The sequence below is a fragment of the Podarcis cretensis genome (assembly GCF_951804945.1).
Source record: "Podarcis cretensis genome assembly, chromosome: 8".
NCBI classification, from domain to species: Eukaryota; Metazoa; Chordata; class Lepidosauria; order Squamata; family Lacertidae; genus Podarcis; species Podarcis cretensis.
This window is the reverse complement of record NC_137177.1, coordinates 91,801,177-91,821,567: the sequence shown is the minus strand read 5'-3', so window position 1 is coordinate 91,821,567 and position 20,391 is coordinate 91,801,177. Positions and strand designations below refer to the sequence as shown.

The following is a 20,391-nucleotide window of genomic DNA, read 5'->3' as shown; positions in this document are numbered from 1 at the left end:
GATCTGCACCTCAGCCACCATCAGCCTGGAAATCACGTGGCTGGTTTGTTCTGTGTTCGCCAAGGGTCCCTGGCTAAGAGCAAAGAGGGGAAAGTGCCATGGCTGGACGCTGCATTAGATGAGCCTTTGGGTTTTTTAACTGGTTAATGCAATCAATTAAAGGTGCGACCCTAGTGATCTGTGATCACCAGAGGATTTTGCCAAAGTCTTGCCTGTACAACTTGCCTAGCTGAATGTGGCCCCCTAGGAGCTCAATATACCTCATATTCCTGAGATTGCAAAAGCAGGGAGATGATCCAGTCCCCAGCAGGGCATCATATATGCTGCGGATCAGCATGCGACTTGATGGAGGACTAAGACTGCAATTTGGTCAAAAGAAGGAACTTACTCAAGCAGGTGAGCCAGAGTCACACACTATGGAGAAATGCTACAGATTTCAAAGAGAAATCCTATTTGCTGAACTAATTTCAAAAGATCTTTGGCTGGTGGTCAACAGCCTACTTCTCCAGAGTCTTTCTTTTTATGGTGTTTACCTTGATGAACTGCAGGTCAGTGAGTGCCCGGACAGTGTAGTCAGGACAGTATGTGGTGGTCTCTGTGCATTCAAGCTGCTGATCACGACGGTTCATCCGGAGAGTGGACACTGGGGACTGATGAACTATTGAAGGAAAGCACACCAGTGTTGCAAATGAGAGGCAGGGAGTTTAGGAATACGGCTTCTAACCCAGAACTCTGCAAGTCCTGCCTTTAAAAAAATGAATGTGTTTCAAGTTCTCATGAACGCAGACGAAACAACAACTATGTAAACCTATTATCTGTTCTTGTTAAATGCAGTTCTGTAGCTTTTCCTGAATGCCCTCCTTCCTCTGCTGTTGTATGTTTAAAAAAGCCAATAACAAATGCCGATGGACAATCAAGTGACTCAGCAGCTGAAGTGTGCAGGGGAAGAAGTCTGTGGATGCCTCTCTTGATGCTTAGGCTGCAGGGGGGGGGGAGCTAAAGGGCTTGCAGGGGTCCAATCTGTGGGCGGAGCCAACACTGCTGGTCCTTCGAGGCTGTGCTCGGTTCAAAATACAGGAGCATAAGAAGCCGCCCAATACCAAGTCAGAACCATCTAACATCCAGGGTTTCAACACAAGGACACCCCTTTAAAAAAGTAGTCAGCAGCTCAAGCTCTGGTGCAAATCTCTCATCCCGAAAGGGCTCTCAGTGGCGGGGAGAGGTGGGAAGAAATGCGCGACTCACCTGAAGAAGGAGCTGTCAGGGCAGAGACACCGTAATACGTGAAGGCTCCGTTCTCAAACTTCAGTCCCTCCTTCCCAATCTCGACTTCAACCCTGCCCTGGGAACGAGAAGAGAAAGCAATGCAAGGTGAGAGGGAGGGAGGGAGGGAGCAATGCAGAGAGAGGAGAAAGCAAGTTGAGATTTGACCTACTTGAATCTTAGATCCTGATCCCATATTCTTGTAGCTCACTCAGCGCAAGTTGGTTTGGTTTCTATTGCGTGAACCAACCCTTTATTTAGTTTAAGACAGTCCCTGCTTTTACTTTAGTATTGCCACTCTTTAGTTGCAAAAAATAAAGTTTTAATATGAGTTATGCATTAAAAAGAGAAAAGTAACAAACTAAGCAACTTTTACCCAACCCAAAGGCATAGTTCAGATCTAAATAACAATAGCAAAGTTCATATAAGCCCTGAAGAGAAGAGTCTGAAAGTTGCTGATGTCAGTATAAAGGAAGACATTAACACAACAGTATCTTACAGAATACGGCAGGTACAGTTTCCCCTGGAGGGTTCATGTGCTGGATAAATGGCCACCAATCTGCCATGGAAGTTTCTCCGGGGGGGGGGGGGCGAGTTTGTTTGTACTGGACACCTTCTGCTAACCTGATGCCCTCCAGACCCCCTGCAAGAACAGGCATACTAGCTGGGGCTGATCCGAGTGGAGGTCCCAAAACACTAATTTTTGTATCCAACCAAGTTCTACTCAGAGTAGACCCAATGAAATTAATGCACTTAAGTTAGCTGTATTGATTTCCGTGGGTCTATTCTGAGCATTAGACTGGATGGCCAGCGTTGGATACAGTTCCAGGCTGGCAAAGGTTACTTTTGCAGGATTATGGTTTCCGTGATATGGCCCCTGTGGGCACCCCTTGACACACTCCTGTTTTATTTTATTTGAGCAGTTTTTGGGAGGCCTGAGTTTTGTTTTGGGGTGTATGGAGGTGCTGGAGTGTGTTCTGAGCAACACCAGTTTTTCTTCTGTGAAATGGGTATTCTGTGGTGCCCAAAATGTGCTCCTGTGTCCAAAAGGCTGGGGACCTCTGTCCTAAGCCACCTTTACTCCACAACAAATTTTAATGAGGGCGTGGTTAACCTGCTAACACCCCTTCCTTAGTTTCACCTGCAAGGGCAGATTTTCTCTTTCTTTTCCCAAATTCCGTAAGGCAAGAGGCAGTGACAAGACCGTGAGCAGATTCCTGCGGAGGCACGTGTGGTTCTCAGTCCCATGGCAGCACTGGCCAATCTGGCAGCACTGGCCAATCTGGCCCCCTCCAGGTGCTGTGGGACCACAACTCAGCAGCTGCTGGTTAGGGGCTGATGGGAGTTGTAGTCCTACAACATCTGGAGGGCACTAAGTTGGCGAAAGCTGCAATTCCAAGTGCATCTCCCCCCTACCCCTACCCCAAACACACACGCAATGGCCAAGCTAGTAAGTGAACCACTCTTATAACAATGCATCACCATTCAATGAAGGGAGCATTTTAGACTGTTATGGTTCTGGCTGTGGAATTGTCTCTGCACGTTCCCAACCCCCACAGCAAAGAACCTTGGGAACTGCAGATCGTCCCGCTCACAGAGATACAATTCTCAGTACCTTCAACAAACTACAGTTCCCAGGACTCTTGTGTGTTGGGGTGTGTACAGTGGTGCCTCGCAAGACGAAAAGAATCTGTTCCGCGATTCTCTTCGTCTAGCGGTTTTTTCGTCTTGCGAAGCAAGCCCATTGACAGCTTAGCGGATTAGCGCTATTAGCAGTCTAGCGGCTTTTAGCGATCAGCTGAGAAGCGGCTTATCAGCGGAACAGCTGATAAGCGGCTTAGCGCTTAGGGAAAGGGCGAAAAAAACCTGCGGGAACTCGCAAGATTTTTTCGTCTTGCGAAGCAACCCCATAGAGAAATTCGTTTAGCGAAGCGCCTCCAAAACGGAAAACCCTTTCGTCTAGCAGGTTTTCCATCTTGCGAGGCGTTCGTCTTGCAGGGCACCACTGTACTTTAAATGCATGTCCTCCACCACACCAGGGGGCAGCATCTCAGTTTTGGGAGCACAGGGCAGGCTGCGTGGCACACATAGCTCCGCCCTCCAATGGAAGGGGAAAGTCAGGATGTTCAAGAAGAACAGCCGGGGGGCTGCCAGTGCTGTGCCCACCAGCATCTTCTGCCACACTCTGTCCAACGGCAGAGCCGGCTCTGCTCTTTGCACCGCCCTCCACCAGAGGTTCAGCCTCCCATTGTAGAGTGCCTCCTTCTCCTGCTGCCCCCCAGAAGCCCCTTCTGTCTTGGGGCTCAGGGAAGGGCGAGGTGAGGCTGGCCCTCCTGCCGCCCCCATTGCTCACTGGCTTAGAGGGGGCAGCTGATAGGGAGGAGGCAGAGCAGGAGGGCTGGGGCCACGGCAGAGGGCCCCCTGCTTGGGATGACCCTCGGCAGACGCCTGGAGGTGCTGACCCCCAATGCTGGGTCTGTTCCTCCCCCTACCAAAACCTGTGTCCCACAGGTGGGTAACTCTCACTGGGAGGCAACGGGGTGCTTCTTTTCTTCCTTGGCTTCCTACCCAAAGTGAGGAGGGGTCGGGTTGGTCAGGGACCCCTGGGGTGCCCCTACCCCACAGCAGCAGCAGCAGCAGGAGGAGGAGGAGGAGGAGGTGGTGGTGGTTCATGAGGCAGCACAATGGACTGCACCACTTTGGACTTGGGGTGAGGAGCCCTATTGCTGGGCATTTGCCTCACGTGTGAAGCATGTCAGGGAGAAAGGTCTCTGGGCAGTCTTCTGCCGTGAAGGTTTCCTAGTCAGCACAGAGTTCTTGAGAGAGGGAAGCGCCTGAAAACATCCCCTCCCTGCTCCCCCTGCTGCCATCTAAAGTGGCGCAACCCTCAGCATCCTCCCACCTCCTCCTGCTGAGCCTGAAGCCAGAGCTCCCTATGCGCAGAGCCCTATGCTCAGAGGCCTCTTCAGGCGCAGAAGTGAGCGGGAGGTGCACCAGCATGGGCTCCTGAGGTGGGCAGGCAGGATGGCGCCTGGTCAAGCAGAAACAGACCGTGCCGGCCAGGGCACAGACCACAGCCAGCTCCTGAAGGGACCATCAACGGCCTGATGGACTGAGGTTGAGAGACCCTTCCCCAAGACCACCTCCTCCTCCTCCTCTTCTGCTCATCATCATCATCGCACCCTCCACCCTCACGTCCCAGGGCAGGATACAACATTTAAACACATTATTAAAGCCAGTCCAAAGCAAGTTACAATCAAGGAATGAGGTGGGTCCTAAAAATATACATATCAATAGCCCTGAGAGAAGGCATAAGCCAGGCAGCCCAAAACTATCAGCTCCAGAAGCCCATCAAGTAAATAAATAAAAATAATGCTATTACTATTATTCATTACACTGCCCGGAGTGGCAGCTGCACAGGTGACACCCAGTACCAGGGGAAGGGGGGGCTGCGGTGGCATAGCCTTTGATGCTGCAGAGACGACAGCGGCAGAGGTCTATGAACAGCCTACTTTACAAACTTTTTGGATTACGAACACTTCAAACCCAGAAATGAGTGCTCCAGGTTGCGTTTTTTTTGGGGGGGGGGGGAGATTGAGAACGTACTCCATTTGTGGTGCACATCCGTTTTGTCGGCACGGCCTTGTCGCTCAGCGCCGGCCATGGCAGTGCCACCCAGAAGCACCCAGTGCCGGGGAAGACGGAGAGAGAGAGAGGCGCCAGTTGCTGTCGGCCCGGGGAAAAGAGGGAGCCCGTTCCTTGCCCAAAACCCTGGGGAGCCGCTGCCGGTCCGTGTCAGCAACAGCGCACTCGGTGGAGCTGCCAGTCCCTAAAGGCAGCGCACCTCGGGGGGAAAGGAGGCCGAAGGCGCACCGATAATCTCTACTCCTCAGGGAGTGCTGGGTGTTTCTGGGTGATGCTGCCACAGCCGGTGTTGAACGACAGAAAGCTGTGCCAACAAAACGGAACTGCACCAGAAACAGCAGCAGCATCTCAGTCTATCCAAAGGCCTGGGGGGGGGGAGGCTGAAAAGGAGTCAGCCTAGGGAGAGCATCCCACTGATAGGGAGCCAGAGCTATTTGGTACCATTTGTTCAGGTTAATAGCCAAGTCCTGGGTGCCTTGGCAGAAAAGTGATGGAGATGTCCAGCAATACCCTCTGACCTTCCAACAAAGGGCAGTATACAAATAAATAAATGATGATGATGGAGGATGGCGGGGGCTGTCGGGAAGCCCAGGCATAAATCCCCCCTCCTGTGAGGCAGTGGTGAATCGTGCAGCGCTGGGGCTCATTGCAATGGCCCCGTGGAGAGTCTACTCTGACAATGGACGATCCCTGCCAGATCAGACCAAAGACCCATCTAGTCCATCCTTCTGTTCTCAGAGCAAGACACGAGAGCAACTGCGCTCCCCAGCTAGCGGTATGCAGAAGCCTCCTGTCTCCAGTGCGAGAGGCGGCACATAGCTGTCATCTAGCAGCAGCCACGGCTAGCCTTATCCTCCAAGAATCTGCCCCAAAGTGCAAGCCCCTCTGTTGGTCCATATAGACACATGCACTGTACCCACAGAGCGAAATTAGGATCAGCTGAGAGTCACAAAAAAACTTTGCAAAACATACAAGCGTTAACAAAAGCTCTCCTGTCATGCGCAGTGAAACCTTTAGATTTCATTAGAAACGCAAAGAAGTGGAACCATGAAAATGGTTAGTTGGAAGCAGGGAACAAAAGAAAGGGTTCTGCCTCTGGCTGGCTGTTCTGCTCATTCTCCAATTTCCTTTATGCTAATCAATCACAAGCAACTGCTATCAACTCATTCCTTGCTAGCTGTTAACCACTCTGAGCCCGGCTTTGGCTGGGGAGGGCGGGATATAAATAAAAAATTATTATTATTATTATTATTATTATTATTATTATTATTATTATTATTATTATTACTATTAGTGCAAGGCGACTCTGCCAATAAGCCTGGCAGGTCACCTCATGGCTTCTGCACAGAAAAAGAGAGTCGAGGACCTGAGTTTGTCCTCTGCTAGACTTCACTGCCACTCTCCTGTGATGCTCACTGGGCAGCACTGGGGCCATTCACTCTCTCCTAGCCTAACCTACCTCACAGGGTTGTTGTGAGGGGAAAACTTGGGCCAGGGGTGGGGAGAGCCATGTGTTCCACCTTGGTCTCCTTAGGGGAGGGGGGGCAGTAAGAGGATATGAAATGGTAGGTTGTAGACCAAGATGTTGCCACAGGGCTCCTGTGCATGAAATTCATCTTTACAACAGCCATGTGAGGTAGGCTATGCTGGAGAAAAGAGGGAAGGACTGACCCAAGGTCACCTGTGGATTCACCGTGGATCCAGGGGTTGAACTAAGGCACCTCTAACTCTACCCTAAATAACTCTAAATAAAATTTATTATTATTGGGTAGCCATCTGATCTTATTTTGATTTTAATCCGATTTTAAGCTGTATTTCAGTCGATTGCTGAATTTCACGTCTTAATATATTGTATATTTTGATGTTAGCTGCCCTGAGCGCGGTTCTGGCTGGGGAGGGTTGGATATAAATTTATTATTATTATTATATTACTCCAATGCTGCACGCCAGGCTGATTCAAAGGGTAAAGCTTTCCCTTCCCCCGACTTCATTGCATGCTCTACCTGCATTATTTCTGCCTGTCTCACCGCTGAACAGGCAGAGAGGTGCAGTGATTAGAATGCTGGACTAGGGCTGGGGTGATCTGGGTTAAAATCCTTGTGCAGCTATGAAATTTAATGGGTGACCTTGGGCCAGCTGCTTTGCCTAATCCACCAAGCAAAGTAGTTGTGAAAATAAAAATGGGAGGAGAGGCAAGAACCATGAGCTCTTAGGAGGAAGGAGAGGATAAAAACACACTCTCTCTCTCTCATACACACACACACAAACTATATATACATACATACACACACACACACACACACACACACACACAGACACATAGACACATAGTGGTACCTTGGTTCCCGAAGGGCTTGGCTCCTGTACAAATCGGCTCCTGAACGCTGCAAACCCGGAAGCAAGTGTTCTGGTTTGCAAACGTTTTTTGGGAGCCAAATGTCCAATGCGGCTTCCAACTGAGTGCAGCCAATCAGAAGCTGAGCCTTGGTTTTCAAATGGTTCCGGAAGTCGAACAGATTCCCAGAGCGGATTAAGTTCGACAACCAAGGTACCACTGTATAGTGTTCTTTTTATATATAACCCTACATTTGAGGATTATGTGAAGTAGGGCCAGTGAGGGATATTGTAAGGGCCAGATGGGGGCTTTGGGGGCCACAAAGTGTGGTACCTGCAGGATGAGGATGAAGTAATTGACCGGCTGGTTGCGCTGGTACAAGTAATGCTCAGCAGCAAGTCGGTTGCTGTCATCAAACTTGACGTCCTGGTTGACACTGGGGTGTTTCAGCAGGTGCAAGAGGACCTTCTCAGAGATTCGCGCTGGGCTGAAGAGATCCACCTCTGCAGGGAAGCGTGTGGAGGAGACAGAAAAGGCAGCACCAGCCAGTTCAGACTTAGAAATTTAGAAATCAAACAACAGTAAAAATAGGCAGAAAGAATAAAAGGAGAAACTTCACACATAGGATTCAACATCAGCAAAACAAATAATAATAATAATAATAATAATAATAATAATAATTTTTTATTTATACCCTGCCCTCCCCAGCCAAGGCCGGGCTCAGAGCGGCTTACAAGCAATAATAAAAACAAGATGAATGATTACAACTTAAAAACAAAAATAAAATACAACATTAAAATAATGGAACATTAAAATATTAAAATGTAGCCTCATCGCAGGAGGAGAAGGAAAAGAAAAAAAAGAAAAAGAGGGAGGGAATCAAATTGGCTCCAAGCCAAAGGCCAGGTGGAACAACTCTGTCTTACAGGCCCTGCGGAAAGAAATCAGATCCCGCAGGGCCCCGGTCTCATGAGGCAGAGCGTTCCACCAGGCCGGAGCCAGAGTTGAAAAGGCCCTGGCTCTGGGTGAAGCCAATCTAACTTCCTTAGGGCCTGGGACCTCTAGGGTGTTGTTATTTATAGACCTTGAGGCTCTCCGTGGGGCATACCAGGAGAGGCGGTCCCGTAGGTACGAGGGTCCTAGGCCGTGAAGGGCTTTAAAGGTCAAAAGCAGCACCTTAAATCTGACCCTGTACTCCACTGGGAGCCAGTGCAGCTTGAAAAGCACTGGGTGAATATGCTCCCATGGCAGAGACCCTGTGAGGAGCCTCGCTGCAGCATTCTGTACCCGCTGGAGTTTCTGGGACAGCTTCAAGGGCAGCCCCGCATAGAGCGAATTACAGTAGTCAAGCCTGGAGGTGACCATCGCATGGATCACTGTGGCCATGTCGGGGCAGGAAAGGTAAGGGACCAACTGCTTGATGCAGCGAAGGTGGAAAAATGTCGCCTTGGCTGTTGCTGTAACTTGCGCCTCCATGGAAAGGGAGGCGTCAAGGATTACACCCAAACTCTTAACGGAAGGCAATGGCACTAATTGGGCCCCCGCAAGAGAAGGGAGTTGGTCCCTCAACCCCATGCCATCCCGACCTAGCCATAGGACCTCTGTCTTCGAAGGATTTAGTTTCAATCGGCTCCCACGAAACCATCCAGCCACAGCTTCCAAGCATCTGCTCAGTGTGTCCGGGGTCGAGTCGGTGTGGCCATCCATCAGCAGATAGAGCTGAGTGTCATCAGCATATTGGTGACAGCCCAGCCCAAAGCTCCGGATAATCTGGGCAAGGGGGCGCATAAAGATGTTAAAAAACATCGGGGAGAGAATTGCGCCCTGCGGCACTCCACACACCAAGGAGTGACGTGACGACATTTCCCTCCCTAGTGCCACCCTCTGTCCCCGACCAGAGATAAAAGAGCACAACCAGTTACGGGCTATGCCCTGTATCCCCATGTCTGCGAGGCGGTGGTCCAGAAGATCAAGATCGACCATGTCAAAGGCTGCTGACAAATCTAAGAGGATCAGCAGTCCTGACTCGCCTCGATCCAGTTGTCTACGGAGATCATCTGTTAGGGCAACCAGAGCCATCTCCATCCCAAAACCAGGACGGAAACCGGACGGAAATGGATCTAATGCCGATGTTTCCTCCAGAAACCTACCAAGCTGTTCAGCAACCGCTCTCTCAGTTACCTTACCCAGGGTATGGAAGATTTGAAACTGGGCGGTAATTGGATAGGTCTAAGGGATCTAATGAAGTTTTCTTTAAGAGTGGACACACCACTGCTTCCTTCAGTTCCCCTGGGAATGTCCCCGTGTCAAGGGACAAATTGATAATTTCAACCAGGGGGGTCCGCGCAACATCTGGACACTCCCTAATCAGCCAAGACGGGCACGGATCAAGGAGGCAGGTGGTGGGCCTACCAACTTGGAGGAATCTATCCACATCAGTAGGGAGTATCCGATCGAAATGGTCCAACACCGGACCTGAAGTCAGTCGAGGGGCCTCCAGTTCAGTCACTGTATCTAAATTGGCAGGAAGGTCTTGGCGGAGCAACAGGACTTTCTCAGCAGAAAAACTCGCGAATGCCTCACAGCTGTGGGTCGAATTTGTGCTTAAATTTGGTTGTCCTCCTAAGGACGTTATTCTAAATTTTTAGAATACAATTATTCTAAAAATTGTGCCGGGCGAGAGCTAGAGGATGCAATGGAAGCTGCGAAGTAAGATTTCTTAGCAGCTTTCATAGCCATCTCATAGGCTTTCATAAGCGTCCTATAAGATGTTCTTGAGGCTCCGTCACGAGTCCGTCGCCATACCCGCTCTAGCCGTCTGAGATCCCGCTTCATTTTCCGGAGCTCCTCAGTAAACCAAGGGGCCCGGTTTCGACGGGGTCGCAGAGGGCGCTTAGGCGCGATCTCATCAATGGCTGCCAAGAGCCGGTTATTCCAGTCCTCAACAAGGTCATCTAATGAGTCGCCAGGAGGAGCAGGGTTCCGCAAGGCTTGTCGGAATCTATCAGGATCCATCAGTTTTCGCGGACGAGCCCAAATAGGTTCGCCACCCGAGCCAGGGAGGAGTGGGAAGTCAATCTTGGCTTTCAGGGCGTAGTGATCAGACCATGGCACTTCCACAGCAGGGAGCATGATCACATCTATGCCAGCCCCAAAGATCAGATCCAGCGTGTGGCCTGCTTGATGAGTGGGACCCAAAACAAACTGGGAGAGCCCTAGTGTTGCCATGGAAGTCACTAGGTCCAGAGCCTGTGAGGAGGGAGCGGCATCGGCATGGACGTTGAAGTCTCCCAAAACCAGTAGGTTTGGGAACTCCAAGGCCCAGCCCGCCACCACCTCCAGCAGGTCTGACAGGGTGGCTGCAGGTGTGTTGGGTGGTCGGTACACCAGCCAGACAGCCAAGCTCTCCTTGGTGCCCCACACGAGACCAACACATTCAATGCCGGAGATCGCCGGTGATGGCAGAGCTCTGAAAGAGCAATCCTCCCAGATTAACAACGCTACTCCTCCCCCCCCCCCGACCCACAGTCCGCAATTGATGGAGGACAGAGAAACTTGGGGGTGTTATCTCATGTAGGGAGACAACTGCGCCTTCCCGTACCCAGGTCTCCGTCACGCAAGCCAGGTCAATCCCCTGCGAGAGAAAAAAGTCACGCATGGTGGCGGTTTTGTTGCCTATGGACCTGGCATTGCACAGCACCAATGACGGAGGTGTGTAATCCTTGCTCTCCCTACCCTCATCCCTTGGGATGGGGCGTAGATTGGAAGGGGTTCGAGGATCACTGCATCTCGAAACCCTTCACCGATAGAGATATCTAGCCCCACCGCCATTCCTCCCTAGCCCTTCAATTGTGGAAATCCCAGATCCCATACTAGCCTCCCCAATAGATGGGTAACATCCCCTCAATAACAAGTCATCCTTGGGCCAGGACTCCTGGGTCAAAATGGTATGGGAAAGAGGTGGAGGTTTGATAGGGTAAGTATCCCTAGAAGATAAAACCCAACCAACCGCACCCCAAGCGGGGGGACAGTCCCATGGTGTTTCATTAAAAAACAAACTGCTTTACAAAAGACCCAGCATAGCAAACAGTCATCTCATTAAATGCCTGAGAGAATAAAATTTTAACCTGGTGCCTTAAAGGTTAGAAGAATACAGAGCAGTCAAGTGTGTCTGGGGAGGTGCTGCCACCAAAAAGGCCCTGTTCACTCACAGCAGCCCAATGGAGGTGGCGATGTGAGGCCACACGGCCTCAGCTTTCTCCCCCAGAGAAGGTGGGTGCTTCTCCTACCCACACCCAATGAAGCGAGTTGGGAGGAGAACAGGTGTCATACATGGCTCTTCCTCTCTTCCATTTTATCTTCACAACAACCCTGTAAGGTAGGTTAGGCTGAGAGACAATGACCCACTCAGCTTCATGGCCAGGCAGGGCATTTGAACCCTAGTCTGACATTCTAACCACACTGGCTCTCATTCAGAACATTAGCTGTAACTTCCTTCATTCATGGACACTGGCCACGCCAGCTGGGGCTGATGACTAGCACTGCCCCTTTGTGGAATATGTTTAAATTTCAGCATGGCCTTGAAATGTATCAGTTTGAGGAAGAGACCCTTCAGTCTCCCGCTCTCGTCAGACAAAAGAGACGGTTAAATGAAGGATACAGCAATATAGTGTGTGGTATATAGTATAGGGAGCATGAAAATCAAATCTCTCTCTTAGCTGCTGAAAAGGATGCTCAACAACTTCTGTATTTGCAAATTCCCATACAGCATACAGGGCATGTCATTTTAGGGGGTGAAACTTAATTTCTTCAGTGAGAGGTCTTAAAAATATGTTTTTGGTTGTGAGGAATTCAAATTTGTTATTTTTGTGAAAGGACAACATTTAGTTTGATAAGTCTACATCTAATGAAGAAGCACATAAACTGCTTTCCAAAAACCTTCTGAAAATGTCAGGTAACGGTAAATAATAACAATCATAATGAATAATCTGAATATATGCCATTACTGCTAGTACTTGGCAATCATTTTTAATGATTTCTATGCAATTTTACACACATTTTACTTACCAAGCAAAACTAAATATATTTTGAATTCCGAAGTTATGTTGCAACTTTTTAGCACCCCTCATTTTGGGAATTTGAAAATTGAAAACATCAACATGCTCTAATGACAACCTTCTTCAATACATCAGATGCACACATCAGATGCAGATGCATCCACCAGCCCCGGCCGCACAAATGTCAGCTGTGGTGTAAAACATCAGGAGGGCACCAGATTGGGGAGAGCTGCTTTGAGACATGGTGCGCTCCCTGCTTCTTGGACTAATTTGCAGACTGGGACATAGCTATCAGCTGGACTTTGAGCATCTCCCATCCTTGTAACACAGTTATCAGCCACTTAACTGGATTAAAAACAAACGTTTCAGAGGGAAAATAAACCTTGGAACATGCACCCAAACCTAGTGTAGCCCCCTTGAGCAGAGATGGTGGGAGGTGGTGGAGGGAAGGAACAAAAACTGCCAGACGGCAAGATCTCTTCTCTGCTCTTACCTCTGGATAAGAAGCGCTGCGTAGCCAGGAGTAACTGGGGAGAGATTTTCACCTTATACTCATTGTCGGACACTTTGAACAAGGAGAAATCTTCTTTCCTGCGGTCCACCAAGGTCCCAAGTGCAGGTGGCTTCTTTTTCAATTTGTTCTCCCCTAGAGGGATGGGAGAGAAAGCCAAAAAAGACAACAGGAGGCAGAAGAATCAAGCTATCCATCCTTACTAGCACTGATGGGTTCTCTTGGAAAACATGACGGTAGGGATTCAACAATTCTGCACAAGTACAGGAAAAAACGCAGAATACTTATGACTGCAGAACTGAGTTTCCTGGGAATCTTAGTTTTAATACCCCCACCCTAAGTTTCTAGCCCATATCGCTCACATGTGTACAAACCCCCCCCCCCCAATTATGATGCAGCCCAGAAAGTGAGCCAATTTTGTGTGAATTTGTTTCGAATGCAGTATTTATTCAGGGTGGAAAAGTTAGGATAGCTAGGTACAGATTTTTGATGTTTTAAATTTATTTATTTAGGCACACACACACAGCCCTAGGTGTAAAGAGGAAATGAAAATCACTGATGCTCCAAGGAATAAAGACGTGTAGTCTGAGCACTAAACAGATTTCCCTGCCATTTTTTAGTAACTACCACCAGTTGCCATTCCAGCTGCAACTACCTAAAAAGGGCAAGCAATGCACTGCACTCTGAGGGCGATCAGTTATCTCCAACACACTTGGATTTTTGATTCCATGGAATTTCCACTGCAGAGGAGTCCCCATGCTCAATGGCACCCCAAAATGCAAATCTCTCTGCAGGGCACACATCCATTTATTAGAAGTACAGAACTGCCATCTCCTGAGTGAAATACTTGTGACAGCAGCTACACACTGTCTCTGGTTCTGAGCTGTGGGTCTGCGGCTTCCCTGCTTTTCTTCCCCCAGCTGTGAACAGACTTCCCCTTCTACAAGTATTAAGGCCCATTCTGCACTTGCAGCAGAACCTGTTGGCTGAGTGAACTTCAGGGCACACATCAGTCATCACTTTCCTTTGCTCTCCTACATGAAAAGTTTATGTCAAATAGAAAACCACTCCAACGGACAAAAGGGTGCAACAGAACCTTTTCTAGTGCCAGTGTTTTAATTGCAATTGTTTTTAAAGTAAGTCAAGAGAAGCATCTAAAATTGTAATCCCCTTCTTGCAACTTGACCTGATGCAGCTCCCATTTTACCATCTCAGCTTTCCACTGCCTCATCCTCCCGCGTGCATAAATAGACCAAGCTATTTCCCAATTCTGGAGTAGGAAATTTATATAATTTATATAAATCCTACCCCACCAACTTAGTAGCTATATACAAGGACTATAAATGCAGCAAAACGGGGTGGTAAACTGCACCATTTCCAATACAGGTGAAAAATAACACTTCTGAATGCTCCCCTTGTATCTTCCCCTGCCCACCTGAACCAGCAAATGAAGCAGCTACCACCACCTAGGCTGCAAGTCCACTCCTTACAGGGGAAGGGAGGTTTAAAACATGTCTTTGCTAAGCAAAAAGGGCAAGAGAGGGAGGGGGCGGAAGAAGAGAAGCCCCAAAGAGGCCCACTTACTGTAGTCATCTGACTCATCCATGATCTCGGATTTTATTATCTCCTCAATGACATCTTCCAAGGTCACCAAGCCCATGACTTCGTAGAAAGGGTCGCCTTCACCTTCATTGTTTACCTTCTGAACAATCGCCATGTGCGATTTACCTGGGGAAAAGGAAGAGGAAAGCACAAGGATTGGTAAAGAACAAGACCGTTAAGAAGAAGAAATGGGCAGAGGTTGCCACAAGACCCTCTTCATACACAAGATAAAAACAGATAGAGGAGAAGCATCACACACAAAAATATTCCTGCATCTGGTTCAAAACATAATGTGGCTTGTGCAGGCTTTGAGTAGCTAAGGTTCCCATCAGGCTGCATTTTTACCTGGACAGACAGAGCAACCACAGAAAATGCAGTCCTGGATTCCTGGCTGGGCAACAGTCTCCATCCTTGCCCATCTACTTTACCTCCAGCAACATCCAGCACCTCCTATTTCACATTCCTACCACTCAGCACCTGACAATTAAATGCACAAATAGAATAATAGCATGGAAACAGGCTGTCCATGCACAATTGCACCAAATATTTCAAAGGCAGGGTCCTAAGTTTTCTGGTGCAGTACATGGAGGTACAGAAGCCTTTGCCAACCTGGTGCCCCCCAGATGTTTCGGCCTGCAACACACATTTGGCACTTTCTGGCTGCAGCTGGTGGGCACTGTGGTCCAAAATATTTGGAGGGCACCAGGTTGGCAAAGGGAAAGAACTATATTGATTTCCTCATGAAAAGAGCCCTACTGGATGAGATCAAAGGCCAATCTAGCATCCTGTTTCCACAGTGCCCAACCAGGCACCCCAATAGGAAGCCTGCGGCAAAGCAAGCAGTATGCAGAGGCAACCAGCCTCCAGTGCTGGAGGCAGGGCACAGGGAGCGATGGGTAGTAGCCAGATAGCTCTGTCCTCCATCAACTGAGCCACCAATTTGGGCTCAGTCTCTCCTGTGACAGAGACTTTGCTGTAGTGGCAGCCTGACTATGAAATACCCTCTCCATTTATTTATGGGCACTAACAGCCCACCTTTTGAATGTGGTCTGAGGGAGGGTATACTTGTTTAGTGCCTACTATGACATCGTTTAAGCGCCAGGTGAAAACTTTTAATTTCCCCAAGCATTTAGCATTTTGCAATCTCAATCTCTTGGGAGTCTTGCTCTAAAGCTGCTGCTGCTGTTGACCCCACCGTTTCGCTTTTAGTGGATCATTAGAGGTATCCTTGTTTTTGCTGTTTGCATTTCTTAAATACAAAGTGAACAATGCAAACCTCATCTCACCAGCTAAAACATATCCTCTAGCCCAGCCAATTGCTCTGATGACAGATTAGGAGAATATTGCACCCACAGACTTGCTCAGATCATAGGCGTCTCTGTGGAGGCTGCCGGCTTGCACCCAGACGAGGCTCCCGATAATAGTTGGGTTCAGCCGAGCAACGCAAAACAAGTGGAATATCCCCCTGCTGGCTCCAAGGATCTCCTGCAGGGTCATTCACATGAAGGCTCCAAACAGCCCATCTCTCTCTTCAATGAGCTTCTCAAGGTTTTTAGACCACGCCTGGCTCCCTGGAATTTGCCCCCATCTGGTAGTTCTGGTCATGTGCCACCTGGCAGGACCAGAGCCCTTTGCAGCATTAGAAGGTAGCTGTTTTCTTCCTTTGAAAACACTCTGAACTCAAGCCAGGAAAAAGACACAGTGAGGGTGTGGCCTGGGGAAAGAGTTCCAAGGGCCAAACAGAGAGATCTGGACGTCCACGTCTGGCCCCTGGGACTGAGATTTCCCACCAATCCTGGTGGGTATTGCTTCCAGGATCTGCTCTGCCACCCTCAAAGATGCCTGAACAGAAAAGGCAGAAGAGGCAACAGGGTTGAAACTGGCTAGACTTCAACACCCCGAGAATGTTTGGGAGAGATGAAAGCAAGCACTTCTTCCTGCAGCACACAGTTAAACTACAGGAAGCAGTGATGGCCACCAAGTGGGTGACTTAGAGAAGATTAGACAAAGTAATGGAGGATCAGGCTATCCACAGTAGGAGTCAGGCGCAGCACTGCTTCTGAATACCAGTTGCTGGAACCCACAGGAGGGGAGGGGGCTCTTGTGCTCGAATCCTGCGTGAGGGTTTCCCATGAGCAACTCTTTGGCCACTGCAAAAACAGGATGCTGGACTGAGTGGGCCACTGGACGCATCCAGCAGGGTTTGTGACAATGACCACAACTGAGCGGTAGAAGAACTGCTTTGCAACCAGGAAGTCACCAGTTCAGTTCCAAGGGTCTCTTTAAAATGATCTCCAGAAGCAGAGCTGGGAAAGGCCTTTGCCCAATAGCCCTGAAAGCTGCCTGCCAGACTAGGCCACCACTCCCCAACGTGACGATCACTGGGTGCTTTGGACTACAGCTCCCTTCATCCCCAGCAAGCATGGCCATGGCTTGGGCTGATAAGAGCTGTAGTCCAAAACACCTGGTGGCCACCAGGCTGGGGAAAGCTGGACAATGTTGTCGATGATTTATTGTGTCTCTCCCTTTCTCCTGTGTGCTACTCCTTGTTTATGTGCTACTAGAGCAGGATCAGGCTCCCACCACTGTAGATTTCTAACTCCCAAAGCTGTGTTGGGACATGCAATCTGCACCCCCACTTTCCGCTCCCTGTCCCTTTTTACTTGTGTGCCATGTCTCAACAATTGCAAAGCCTGTGGACAGGAACTGACTTGTCCATAGGTTGCTCTGGGATCCTTGTGGCTGAAGAGCTGGGTACAAAGGCATGGGGGAAACCTTGCCCCCCACTGGATGTTGCTGAACTACAACTCCCATCAGCCCCAGCCATCATGAAAAATGGTCAGGGCAATGCAGCTGGTACTGCAACAGAATCTGAAGGGCCACAGTTCCCTCATTTCTGCTGTAAACAAATAAGCAAAATGAAAGGCAGCACAGAAAGGAGGCGATGGAGACGGAGGAGCCAATCTTGTTCCAAAGGTTGAGGTGAAAAGGGGCAAAGCTGTTCATTTTCGTCACATGCCAGGAGAAGGGGAAAGCGGCTTCTTAGCTGTAAGGACAACCAATCTGTGTGTATGAGAGGGGGAGGGAGGGCTGGATGTGTAAGATTCTTAGGAGGCTTATTCTCCCGGAATAAAATGGCCTGGGGCCTGCTTGGAAGTGGTAAGGCTGGAGAACTGAACTCGTGAACTTGGCTGCTCTGTTTCTCCGCAGGGCAAGCCAGATCCCTGCAGGTATGCAAAGGTCATGGGTGCCACCCAGCTATTCCTGCCAAACGCTTCAGGAGGGGGAAGGGCTAGGGGAGGAAAAGGAGATAAACCTCTTGGGGAAGGCCTACCAGTTTAAAAACAAGAATATTTCTCTGCTCAAGGAAAGCCTACGCAGACACAGCCTATGTTACAGGCAAGGAGGCCTGGACACCAGCAGTCAGTCTTTGGCTTACTTTACTGGGCAAGACTAAAATTGTGGCCATCTCCCAGGAAGTGGCCCACCGCACAAGGGAAGCTTGTTGGTTTGGTCCCTTAAAGGTGCTCTGAATGCATATGCACAGAAAATCCTAAAACTCCTTGTGGTTTTTCCTAGGAGAAGGGCTGGTGAGGAGAATGGGCAGCTGGGCACAGGAAGATGACCAGAGCACCGCTTGCTTTTAGAGAAGGGACATGCAGAGCACTTTTCAACAGTGGCATCCAACCCACTGCTGCCTTCCTTTCTGCTCTGGAGCAGGGAAAACCAGGAGCACCAGACCAGGTTCAAGGTTTTGATCCCATCGCACAATGCTCTGTACAGCTTGGAACCAGGTGACCTGAGAGACCCCCTCACTCCTTCCACACCCAGCAAGCAACTGCGTCCTGCGGGAATACCTCTCCTTACTAAGTATCTGAAGCCCACCCCACAGCAACCTAGAGTGGGGCTTTCAGTGGGGCTTCTCCTGCTTGGCAGAACGGCACCCCTGTTTACAGAAACAACTGAAGTGACATTATTGTTGCGACTAACTTTTCAAATAAGCCTTCTCAAAATAATGTTTTTAGGTCTCTACTTTGGGTCTTATTTGTATTGTTTTTAGACCTATCATTAGTTTTTGGGGTTTTTGTAGGATGGTAAATTGTCTTGAAACTTAAATAAATTAATACTTCCATAAATGAATAAAACAATAACAGCAGTTGGGTTTTTTCTTTGCCAATATGGCCCCGCAGCGGCAAGACCCTCCAAGCTCCTTTTCTGTGTAGCTGCCACACAACTCCTTTGCCTTCCTTTGCAGCCACCTTAGAACTGGAGCTGGAGCAGAGATTGCCACACAACAGGAAGGCATCCTCCCATCTCTGCAGCTCTGAGGTTGGGAGGAAGACTGGCCTCTTGCCCTACCCACAAACCACCATGGAAACAGAGGGCGATTCATTACACACTGGGCAACCACTGGCCTTGCTGCCTTTGAGGTGGTCAACCTGTGTCTGGCCTGTACCACTTCAGGTGGGAGATGACAAGATGGAAAGCTCCTCCATAGAAGCAAGGTAGGTTTGGACCTGGCTTCCTCCCAGATACACCTTTTTGTACTTGAAGAGCATTTTGCTGTGGTTGTTGGTGCTCTGCTGGTTCAGAGGAACAATCCATTATATGAGCCCTTTCAGAAGTGATTATAATCCAGAGACAGGATTATAGATGCACAATACATATAGTAAGGTCAAGTTGCTTAAGTCAAAGAGTTTGTTCTGCTCAGCATCTAGAGGGCCTGTGCTTACCCAGAAAAGTTCTGAGTGCAGAATAGGTTCAAGGGCTTGATTGCTGGAGATATTATTGCAGCCTCTCAGGTGACCGGAAAGGACTAGTTACTGACTAGTAACATATCTACACTTCTTTGCAGCCGTACCTTGGTTCTTGAACAGAATCCATTCCGTAAGTCCATTCAACTTCCGAAAACGTTCGGAAACCAAGGCGAAGCTTCCGATTGGCAGTTCGGGTTCCAAAGCGCATTTGCAAACCGAAACACTCACTTCTGGGTTTGCAGCGTTCGGGAGCCAAAACGTTTGACCCGTGAGGCGTTTGAGAACCAAGGTACGATTGTAAAGCCAAATACAGTTGTACCTTGGTTTTTTGGAAGCTGAATGTTCAATGGGGCTTCCACAGCTTACAATTGGCTGCAGGAGTTTCCTGCAGCCAATCAGAAGCCACGCTTTGGTTTCTGAACGTTTTGGAAGTCGAACAGACTTCCGGAAAGGATTCTGTTCGACTTCCAAGGTATGACTGTACAGGAAAGCGTAATAAAACCAAGTGGGTGGGAGAAAAAGAAATGAGGTTCCTATGCATTAGCGGTGCCTGAAGTCGTATTTAAAACCTCTAGCTGTCCATGTCGATGGAGGAAAGCAGATGAAACCTCTACTGGGTTGCCACATGGTTGCCCCTGGCCATTACCTCAGTGTGTATATTTGCTGGGATGCTGAGACTGGTTGCAACTTGGAGACTACATGTATGCAGCAAAAAACCAAACCTACAAAAGCCCCACTTGTCAGCTTATACCTGGCCTGCTCATGTGGCTCATAGAACAGCTGGAGCAAAGCTGAGGTACTTGGCACAGCTCTTGCTGTACTGCCTGACTCAGCCTCTGCCAACCTGGTGCCCTCCAGACATTCTGGATCAGCCCCAGCAAGCCAGGGGTGGTGGGAATTGGTATGGGGAACCTGTGGTCCTCCAGATGAAGCTGCACTGTTACCCCTCATCACTGGCCATGCTGACTGATGGACCCCAGAGAAGCAGCTTTCCCATGTCTGTTCTAAGGAAACTGGGGCTTCACAGAAGATAGTTTGAAAACCAATTGTCTATTCCCCTGCCAATGACTCTAGAGACGTTTTTCAACCTTGGGTCCCCAGCTGTTGTTGGATTACAACTCCCATCATCCCTAGCTAGCAGGATCAGTGGTCCGGGATGATGGGAGTTGTAGTCCAACAACAGCTGGGGACCCAAGGTTGAGAAATAGGGCAGACCTTCCA

The 20,391-nt window shown here is 49.2% G+C and overlaps 1 protein-coding gene across 2 annotated transcripts in view; it reads right to left on the bottom strand.

Annotated features, from left to right (window-relative positions):
- The window catches only part of CNNM3 (cyclin and CBS domain divalent metal cation transport mediator 3), a 28,712-nt gene that overhangs the window by 6,762 nt on the left and 1,559 nt on the right, over positions 1-20,391 (bottom strand). For both annotated transcript variants that reach the window (XR_013842005.1, XM_079988999.1), the window contains exons 2-6: positions 14,396-14,539; positions 12,794-12,946; positions 7,577-7,746; positions 1,246-1,342; positions 534-658 (exon numbers count right to left, since the gene is read on the bottom strand). Coding sequence is in view for 1 of the 2 variants with exons in the window: in XM_079988999.1 (XP_079845125.1) it covers positions 534-658; positions 1,246-1,342; positions 7,577-7,746; positions 12,794-12,946; positions 14,396-14,539 (689 nt within the window). In the remaining variant the exon portion in view is untranslated. The remainder of the gene's footprint in view (positions 1-533; positions 659-1,245; positions 1,343-7,576; positions 7,747-12,793; positions 12,947-14,395; positions 14,540-20,391) is intronic.